The sequence below is a fragment of the Tupaia chinensis genome, unplaced genomic scaffold, assembly GCF_000334495.1.
Source record: "Tupaia chinensis unplaced genomic scaffold, TupChi_1.0 Scaffold147554_1, whole genome shotgun sequence".
Taxonomy (NCBI): domain Eukaryota; kingdom Metazoa; phylum Chordata; class Mammalia; order Scandentia; family Tupaiidae; genus Tupaia; species Tupaia belangeri.
Genome location: NW_006207406.1, coordinates 382,590 through 393,419, shown reverse-complemented (window position 1 = coordinate 393,419; position 10,830 = coordinate 382,590). Strand labels below are relative to the sequence as shown.

General features: G+C 42.5%; 1 protein-coding gene across 1 annotated transcript in view; it reads right to left on the bottom strand.

The window, feature by feature from the left end:
* RHOBTB3 (Rho related BTB domain containing 3) overlaps nt 1-10,830 on the bottom strand; it is a 74,025-nt gene that overhangs the window by 62,229 nt on the left and 966 nt on the right. The window contains exon 3 of the mRNA XM_006169853.1: nt 5,671-5,857. Within this exon, the coding sequence (XP_006169915.1) occupies nt 5,671-5,857 (187 nt within the window). The remainder of the gene's footprint in view (nt 1-5,670; nt 5,858-10,830) is intronic.

The following is a 10,830-nucleotide window of genomic DNA, read 5'->3' as shown; positions in this document are numbered from 1 at the left end:
AAGTAGTGGCTCTGTGAACCAAGCAGGGCGATTTTTTTTACAATGTTGCCACTGCTTGAAGGTTTTAGAAATTCTTGTCAAAAATTCTAGCTAGCCATGTACCAGGCTGTAGCAAGGCTTCAAAAGTAACGGAAAAACAGGATGCCCGTCTCCAGGAGCTTAAGGCTATGACTACACCCTAAGCCAATTCTGGAAAACATTTTCCTTGAAAACTAAAAGCCAAGTATGATGAAGACATCCACATAGTCAAGCTTGTCTACAACACGTGTAACAAAGGAAACAGATGAGACAGATGGTATTTACTGAACTAATTCCGAAAGGCATTCTGAGAGGAGCTATAGGACAATTCCCAGCCCAGTTTCACCTGCCACAGGGACTGGGGGTGGAGCAGGGGGAGGGGACAACACAGGTCCTTGAGTTGAAGAACCAGATATACTTTGTAATCACTTTGTAATCAAATCGTATATGCTAAATTAGTTTCACCTTGTTAGTGAAATTGATTTTTTCACTTATTTAGATCATCCATTAAACCATTCTATCACTACCTGGACATGTTTACTGAGCACCTACCACACACCAAGCACTAGGGTATAAAGATGCAAAGATAAAAGACACTCAGTCGGCCGAGCCAGAAAGACACGACTGCAAACAATGATAAAATAATATAACACGTACGAAGGAAATCAGAGGTGTACACGGCATCATGGGAACAGAGAGGAGAAATGAGCTCTGCCTGGGGTGGGGATGGGGAATGGAACGCTCTCTACAGAAGGCAATGATTTAAAAGGTAAGTGTACCTTGCTCTGAAGATGGGAGGGGCGGCGTAGAGGGGCACCCCAGTCACAGGACGAGCAAACACAGAGGTCTAGACGTGAGAAACAGGAGCACGTTCATTCCCAGTTCAAGATGGCAAGCTAAGCCTACATGGCGACACCTCCCCCCGTACCATATTACAGGAATGATGAAAGAGCAGGCAGGGGGAGGACAGAAGAAAGGAGAGCAATGGCAGGAGGAAGAAGTGAATACAGAGCTACGCCCCGCAAACAGAGGGAGAGCTCGTCGGTCAGAAACTGCAAGTGCAAGTGTCCGCGAGAATGAAGACAGGTAGCACCACCAGGCGGAAGCTGAAGCTCAGAATACAGGGGCCGGCAGGTGGCGTGGTACTTAATGGTGTTGGACTCCCACATGGCTGACGGAGGTTCAAATCCTGGACCTGGCAACTTGCTTTCTCACTCTCCCACCTCGCCCCCCCCATCCCTCTCTGGTCAATTAAAGTAAATAAATAAAGTTAAATAAAAATAATTCAGAGTGCTCACTGCACAGTAGTGCTGGACAAAAAACAGGAGGGGGCCCAAAGGCTACAGTCTAGAGCTGAGCGGCAGCGCGTGGTGGAAGCAGCCAGGCCTGTTGAAACTGTGTGGTTCTACTTCCAGCTCGGCCTCAGGAGCAGCTGGCCTGAGGGAGAGGAAGTCATCAATCCAGCAGGGAATGTAAACTGCAAAAGCAGGCAAATTAAGAATCACCCTGGGGCCGGCAGGTGGCATAGTTGTTAAGGTGCTGGACTCCCACGCGACTGACCAGGGTTCAAGTCCCAGATCTGGCAGCTTGCTTTCTTACTCCTCCCCCTCTGGTGAGTGTGTGTACCCTTTAGTAAATTAAATAAATAACAATTAATAAAGTTAAATAAATCATTCTTTTTTAATTAAAAATTTATTTATTTATGTGTTTTTATGTATTTTAACTTGACCAGAGAGGGACAGAGAGAGAGAGAGAAAGAGACACAGAGTGAAAGAAAGAGAGGGAAAGTGAGAAATCAAGGTGCCAGGTCTATGACTCAAACCAGTCAGCCACAGAGGAGTCCAGCACCCTTAACCACTATGCCACCTGTCAGACCCCAATAATTCTTTTTTTTTTTGGAGAGGTTTTTTGCTACAGGGCGCGTGCGCTTGCCAGAGAGACAGAGAGACAGAAAGTGAGAAATCACCCCCCGGGGAGATGGCCATGCCACAACCCCTTCTTCTCCATTCTCTCAGGATCTTGGGCACGCATGCACATGCGCCCGGCATGAGTTTAAGCCACAGGATCCAGGACTCAAACTGCGGTTGACTACATGGGAGTCCAGCGACATAGCCATTACGTTAACTGCTGGTTCCACCAATAATTCTTTTTTCAAAGAATTAAAGAGAGTGACAGAGAGAATGTGAGAAAGCCAGTTACCAGGTCCAGAATTTGAACCACAGTGGGCCACATTAGAGTCCAGAGCCTTTAACCACCATGCCACCTGCTAACCCCTAAAAGATTTTTTTCAAAGAAGGACTCACCCTGGATGGGGCCAGCAGGTGGAGTAGTGGTTAAGGTGCTGGACTCTCACATGGTTGACTGTGGTTAGAGTTCTGGATCCACTGGTTAGAATCTCATGCCAGGCACGCATGGGTGCATGCCCAAAAATCCCAGGAGGAAAAGGGATTACAGTGTGGCCATCGCCCCCTGAGGGTGGTTTATCACTTTCCCTCTCACTGTCTCTCTGCCTCTCTGGCAAGCACATGCACCATATGGGGAAAAAAAAAAAATCACCCTGGCTTAAGAGCATCCATACCACAAAATAAAATCTTATCAAATGGAAAGACTTAAAATGTCCCAATACCAGACTTAATAATCTAATCAAAATGGAATTATTAAGTATAATTAATTAACAAGACAGTTTCTTTTTAAAGTATTTACATCCTTAAAACCAGAATAAGGAATTAAGGGACGAATCAGCTAACCATCTCAGAGATGAGAAGTCACTGAGATGAAAAATCTAATAAAGCAGAATGGCAGAACAGACCCAGCAGACTAATGTGTGGCCTGAAATAAAAAGGGCAACATTCCCCCATAATGCAACACGAAGACATAGAGGGATAAGAAAGAGAAAAGAAGATGAATAAAATCAGAGGAGAGATCCGGAAGAGTCAACATCAGTCTAACTACAGAACAGAGGAAGTGGAGGGAAGTGATATACCCAGCTAGAAAGTGGAGACTTTCCCAGACCTAAAGAAAGCCATTAAGCTCTTCAAGTAGTTCAGAGTGACTGGGACATACGACACAGGGTTGTGCCCTACAAGGTTCGTGAGGTATTCTGAGGCTACACCAAGAGATCTTGCATTTCAGGTAAGGTTTTACAATGGGAGTGAGCTGCTGCACTGAGGCACAGTCTGGAACTGCCCTGCGGGACACCAACAACATGGCCGCCATCACAGAGAATGGAGTGACCATGACCTGGCATCTAGCGGAAGGAAGAGAAAGCAAGTTTGGAGACTGATTTAAAATGCAAAATTAAAAGCAGTCCTTAATCAACTGAATATGGAGAAAAAGAGCGAGAGCTGGGTTGAGGATGACTCCAGTTCGGGTGCGTGGACAGGTATGGCCCTCATCAGTAGAACGATGATGTGTATGGGTCAGGAGAAGGCATAAAGAGGCAGGAAATAAAATAGAAAAAGAAGAGAATCAGAGGAGAGATCCAGAAGTTTCAACGTCAGTCTAATTAGAGAACAGAAAGAAAGTCTCTCCTGACGTGGGTCAGTAGAGAGGCTGGAGTCAGAGACACAGGCCAGACGATCGTCAGAGTACACACGGACGAAGGCAGGGCAGGGAGGAGCAGGCCCATGGTCTGGAGGAAGGGCCAGAAGAGGGGGAACGGAAGGACAGAGCCCTGGGAAACAACTGCACCGTGCAGTGCTGGCGTGTGTGGGGAGGGCCGGGGAGGTCAGCGAAGACGGCGAAGAACCAGAACCAGGAAAGAAAGAGTAGCTTTATTAAGTGGAGAAGGAGGAGTACTTCGCTATGTTCTGTGAGAGCGTTGTTAATAAAATATGTGAAATCTGGCAAGAAGGAAATGACAGTGAGTGAGAACACACTTGGTGCGATTGTGAAAGCTGGAGTCAGACTCACAGACTGTGTCTGCGTAGACTCAGGAAGTGTGGGGAACTCAAGAGTCAAGGCTAGAAATAAAAGAAAGGGAAGCAGAGGGCTCAGGACAGGGAGGTCAAGCCTGCTTTATTTCTATCTACTAATTCTTTTTTTTTTTTTTAAGAGAGACTTTTGCTAACAGGGCACGTGTGCTCACCAGAGAGACAGAAAGCGAGAGATCACCCCCCCGGCCCCCCAGGGAGGACAGCCATACAGCCATCCCTTGTCCTCCATTCTCTTGTGACTTTGGGCACACACATACATACGCCCTAGATGAGTTTTAAGTCACCAGGTCCAGGACTTGAACTGTGGTCAACTACATGGGAGTCCAGCGATGTAACCATTATGCCATCTGGTGATCCCTTGTATCTTCTAATTCTAAACATACACCTACCCTGTAACCCAACAATCCCACTCCTAGTAACGATCTAAGCATCATCCAAAAGAGAATGAGTAAATTCTGGTATATTCATACAATGCAGTAATACACAGCAATAAAATGAACAAACCACAGGTAAGTATAACGTGGATGAATATCAAATGTATTATGTGAACTGCAATTAGCGAGACACACATCCTACATACCATATAATTTCCATTTGTATGAATTCAAGAACAGGTAAATTAGACTGTGTTGTTAGAAGTCAGAATAGCAGTTACCTATGAGGAGGGGTGTTATTAGCTGGGAAGAGGTGCGAGGCAGTCTGCCAGAGGGCTGGAAACGTTCCCTAGGTCGATCTGAGTGATGCCTGTGTAAACGCGTGTGTGGAAAAGCGCACTGAGCTGCTCTCTAAGATGAGTGAACTTTTGTGTCCTTGATTATGTCCTGTTACCCAAATGTTACTAAAACTTAAAAAAAAAGAATAAAAAGAAAAATGTAATGACAACTTTGCTAAGGAAATAGCACTAAGATCTGTAACATACTACCAAACCAGAGTGAATCCTGAACTGGCCCTGAGATAGCTGATGACAGCACGCAGAGCAGCGATGGCGGGCCGAAAATGCCAGAACCAAATGAATCCGTCAGCCAAGGAGCAAACCATGCCTTTCTCTTAGGCAGTACTGTCAGTGTTTCAGCTCACTGGCTGCTGTCTCCCTAAACACCCGCTTCCAAGCCCATGTCCTTACGTGGGTTCCTCAGCCTAGCCTAAGGTAGAGCTTTAGATGGTCAAAAGACGTTTTCTAGGACTCAGTGTCAGCCTCGTACCTCTCATGGAAAAGAACACAACTACTGGCTTCCTTCACACTGTCAAAGAGCAGTTTGAGAAACAGATTTGGGACCAGCCCCGTATCTTCCTGTTTAAGGGAGCCGGATCCCACATGGCTGACTGTGGTTCAAATCCTGGCCCTGGTGCCTTGATGAACACAGCAGGTAGGTGTGCGTGCATACCTCAAATCCTGACAGAATGGAGTAATGGAAAAGGGACCGTGGTGTGACCATGTCCCACTGGAGGGTGTTTTCTCCATCTCTCGCTCTGTGGGGAGAGCAATTTGAATTTCAAAAAAAAAAAAAGATTTGTACCCATTAAAATCACAGCAGAAGTTTGTGATCCTCTCCTTTGATACCTTTTGATCATATTAAATAACAGCAAGATGAGTTGCCATTTGAACCCCAAATCATTTACTTTTCAAAAGAAGTATGAATCATCAATAAACTTAGCTTTATTTCAAATTAATATGGTCCTTGCATGTTTGTTATAAGAGAGGAAATGAAGTACTTACCATTCTGTCTGGTACCAACAGCAGCAATGATGACGGGGACTGAATTTAAAGCTCTTTTTATCACTGGAATATAATTGTCCTTCACTTCATGGAATGAAAACTTGTCATTTACGTTGTATTTGATCACAATGATGTCAGCACCCCCAATTAGATTTCGAGAGGTGTACCAATCACTGTCAAAAATGTCCTAAACCAAAATGCAAACAGCAATCTTTACTTATCTTCACATCAGTTGTGAAATAAACTGCAGCATTAGCTTCCAGGGTTTTTGTTTTGTTTTTGCTACATTTTAACTTTTAGAATTCATACAAAGAAATTTATTTTTAAATAAGTAACAATATAAATTTTAAAAGGTCTGAAGTCTGCCTATTCGATTTTTTAAAATCTTTATTTACTCACTCAGCTTAACCAACTATAAAGTGGTTCCACAGGAGACCTACAGGATTTCTGAGAGTCTGATAAAATAAGCAACCTCTCTCAATATTTACATGTAAAAAGAAACACTTTGTTTACAATTATGGTATATTTTTGTTACCTAGTAACTTCAAATATGTTACATTACGGGTTAGACGAAAGTGCAGAGGAAGAGTAACAAAGCTTTAAAAGATTTTCTGTGACCCAGTTAGACACTGCAGGATTTTTAGGTGTTTTGAGTAGTAAACCACTGAGTTCTTTAGCATTCCATATATTTTATTCATATTTTCAGAATTAATATGTCATTTTCAACTTCATCCCAACAGGACTATATTTGTACAGTGTGTATGGGGCAGGGGTGAGGGAGATATGAAATACACCTCATCAAAAAGATACTGTGTCTTACAAGGTACTAACATTGTAAGGAATATTTGCGATCCGTGTACTTTGTACATATAAATGAAAAACTCAGGATCTTTCTGATTAATGACATCTTACTTTTATACTACAATTAATACATATACAGTATTCAGAATTGGGGTTATAAACAATGTATTAGGGACCCTATTGAAAATATTTTATGGGAGCTGACATATGGCCTGGTGGTTAAGGTACTAGACTCCCACAGGGCTGACCACAGATTCAGTCCTGGACCTGGTGGCTTGCTTTCTGACTTTCTCTCTCTCTCTCTAGTCAAATTAAAAAATAATCATAAATAAAATAATTCTTAGAAATAGAAAACAGAAAAGAAAATATCTAATGATCCTTCATTCCACTGCCAAATATGCCCAAGGAGTTTCTGTCTCATATTCCAGTTAGCCATCAATCATGGTCTGTCCTTTATCTACCATTCGGTATGAACCGCTGTGACCCAACAAAGCTCGATAAAGGAAATAGATGTGGGCTGACTGGTCTAAACGGTTGGTCTGTAAACGCTCGTGCTTTCAGTATGATTCCAAACAGGGTTAATAAGGTCTGAGCTGACGGACCAAGACCTATGCGACCGACGTTCTACCCTATGACGGAAAATTCTGGGAAAGTGCCACCCAGCAATGCCCTCTGGCAGAGCCAACTGCTTCTCTCCCTTGCCTCCTTCCATCGCCTGCACCCTCACAACCTGCCCGTCTCCCACAGGACACTCAGAGTAACAAGAATCACAGAGTTTTTAGACGTGAAAGTGCACGACAGACAGTGGGAGAGATGGAGAGCATGTCCAAAGAAAGTTTAAAGAGAAAAAAAAAAGCTAACTGTGGACTATAAACACCAAAAGCAAAGGTTTAAACTTGGTAGCAAGCATAAAGGGGCAGGAGAAGTGAAGTGGGACAAAGCAAAAAAAAAAAAAAAAAAGGCAAAAGTTTCCCGGCAGGGCTCTACACTAATTTCCAAATCCCAAACCACAAAACCCACCCAGTTCCAATTGTGCGTGCTAGGGTATTCAAGTTCAAAGTACACAAATTTGTATCTGTTAGGCTATTTAAATTCAAAGCACACAAGTATAACAGAGTATATAACAAAGAAAGAGGACCAGGTCAAGCCTGCAGCTGGCAGGACACATCCCTGCAATGCTGGAACCACATGGAAAACCACAGTTCAAATCCTGGGCCAACCAGAAACCTGTCTGGTGTGATCCCAGCTGACAGGAAGGCTTGGAGGGGGAGAGAAGAATCAGCGTGATGAGACACTGTTGAGGGGGCCTGTTTCTTTCTTTTGAAAGAAAAACTTGTAAAAAGGGACAAATTCAGATGAATGAAGATAAATCTATATAAGTGAGACCACCCTTGTGGAGCCATTGGGCTCGGAAGAGTATAAATCAAAAAAGCTGCTCTTCACATTCCAAGTAGCTTGAAATTCCAGAGTTACAAAGGGGGGTGTGTGTGACTGAGGGCAAATGTCATTAACACCGGAAACTGTGGTTCTGCCCAGGTAGACTGTAACTACTTAAGTTTTTATCGGTTGGTTTGTTTGTTTTTGTAATAGGAATCAAGAGCTTCAAATTATGCCCAACAAAACGGAATGTATCACCTCACTGCATTTTATGGAAGATATCTGATAAATGGGAAATGATTTAGAAATGAAAATGAAATCATAATATAACTGCACCAAAAAAGGGGGAGGGGCTAGAGAGAGACAAAACAATGAGCTACATCTGATGAATCCAAGCACCTTCATTCTAAAAGTGCCAGGCCTATACTGCAAGGACCCAGAGTAAGGCAAAGGGTCTACAGAAGAAAACTAGGAGAGAAACCCAGCGAGCTCGCTCCAACTCCCAGGCAACCGCGACGCATTCTTGTCTCTGTCTACGTCAATGGGAAGATGCTCTCATGGTTTCTAGAATTATGAAGGAAATCAAATTCTCCTATCCCTTGTAACTCAGTGCCAAGATTTCCTCTAGGAGCTTATCCCACACAAGACTTGGAGCCATATTTGGAGAAATGAGCTCATCATAGCTTTGGTTAAAAATCTGAATTTCTATAGAACATCAATTCTCTTCTAATTGATGGTGAGGTTGCAAATAAAGTACCTACAAAATGCTAACACTGCCTCCTCTGTGGATCTGTCTTAATCTCAAATAGCCTGCGGGGGGGAACTACTTCTGTGTACTATCAATGATACCTGGCTATACTGAAGCTGTAGTAAAAGCTTGCAGAGCCCTGAGCCTGAACACCTACCTACCTGAGGGCCATTAGCTTAGACCTTCCATGCACATCTCACTCCACCCCCATCTCCAGCACCACTCTAGAAGCAGGGATTCTCATAACTGTTTTACAGACCGGGAAAACACAACAGACAGAGGTAAGTGATTTGTCAAGGACACATGGGCGTGTGCACTGGCAATGTGGGGATTTGAAATCGGTCCTTTTGCTATCATAACCTGTGCTCTACTGCTCTGCTTATATTTAATATTCTAATTTAGTAGGTAAGTCAGATAACAGCTGATAAACACGATCAACTTTAACATCTCTGATGGGTTTTAGCACCAAGAGAAGAAAAGCACCTTCTAGTCAGCAACTCTACAAATGTATACTACTGTGTCTAAACACCTTGACCACCTAGAATCTGTACCTGGTTATGAACTCTGCCTTAAACAGGGCCAGAATCTACCTAAACAAAACGTGATTTGCATCATTAACCATAACGATCAGGAGATAGCAAAAACCCAGGCTGTGGAGGCTTATTTTAATCCATTTGGAATCCCTTTTCATTTTAGTACATGCACTATGTGGGATCACAGCATGGCTTTTTGTTAAATTAACAACATAAGCACGAAAGGGTTAATAGTTCAAATTAAAAACAGGAAAAGCAATCTTAACATCCTAATTCGGGGCTTTTCCCCCTGCATTTATTTACTCTATTCACCAAACATTTGTTCAAGCGAGTGCTGACCCAGGTTGTTTTTTTTTTTTTGTTTAAGTTTTTAGACCTTGAAATCTTTCTCAATTAAAAGACCAAAGTTAAGTGTTTCATTTGCTGGAAAAGACTCCAGCCCCATCAAGGCTTCTTCTGGACAGCATCGCCATGGTCTTAGTGAGAGGGTTTGGAGCATGCTTTAGTGAAAGGCCTGTTTCTAATTTATTTTAGTATATTAACTTTCCTTCACTGAAAATTCATTCGGGCAAGTGATCATTACTTACCGTAATATGGAAATTTCCAAAGGATTTTTAATGTACATTTTACACATTTCTCTCAAAAGGTGTATGAGTACCTTGCAGCTTCTGATCCTGTTTCTTTTTTATTGCTGTTTAAACACAAACTCTCACGTAATATCATTTTGTATTTTCTTTTCCAGATATGAAACTTTCTTGTTATAAAATGCAATCTTCAGCTGATATACCTATACACACACATATATACACACATACACATATATATACATACATATATAAATATATATATATATACACACACACACACACACACATATATCCACCTCCAGTACCAGGAAAGAATAAGAAATTCTCAAATATGATTAAATGAAAACATTCAAAATTCAATATAATCTTGTTTTGAAACTATTTCTCTGTGTCAGGATTCTCTTCTTTTATCAAACACTCAAGAATCAGACTGAAATTTACCCACTTGATACAGTTATTTTTCAATTTTTGCCAATTTCAAAGTAATATTAATTAATTCCAAGTAATATTAGTAATATTATTTGACTAGTTTCTAAAAGCAAATGGCTAAAATATCAAGAGGATTTGCACTACTAAAATTAAAAACACTCATTAAAAATTTTCAGAGGCGAACAGTGCCATAAATCTATGTTTAGAATGAATTTTCAGTGCCTGTCTTCTCCCCCTCTTTTCAGGGGTCCTACTTTTGAACTGTCCCAGTGAGAGGTGTTTTGGCCAGTGTTGGCTTCAGAGGACTGTATTTTTAGAAAGCTAATATAACACTATCACCCACAGGGTAGGCAGGGAAAAACATTGCTGGTGCAACTTAGTGACCCTGTCCTTTGGGGCTGGTGCACTCAACTGCCAGCTGTCTACCCAGGGACAACTCACAGGGGAGGCGTAGGAGTAGGTGCCCCACATTCCCAGGGGCGCTTCTGACCTTCCTAGAGCCAGCTCTGCCTGGGCTGCCCCTAGCTCAATGAAACAAAGGAACAACGATTTTTACGAAAATGTTTAAAAACTCTACCCAGGTGACGGGACACTCTGCATTCACGGAAGTGGGGAAAAAGGAGAGGAGGGGGAGAATGAAAGAAAAGCTCTCCCGCCTCGGCAAAGAGCAGCCGTTCTCCCTTAC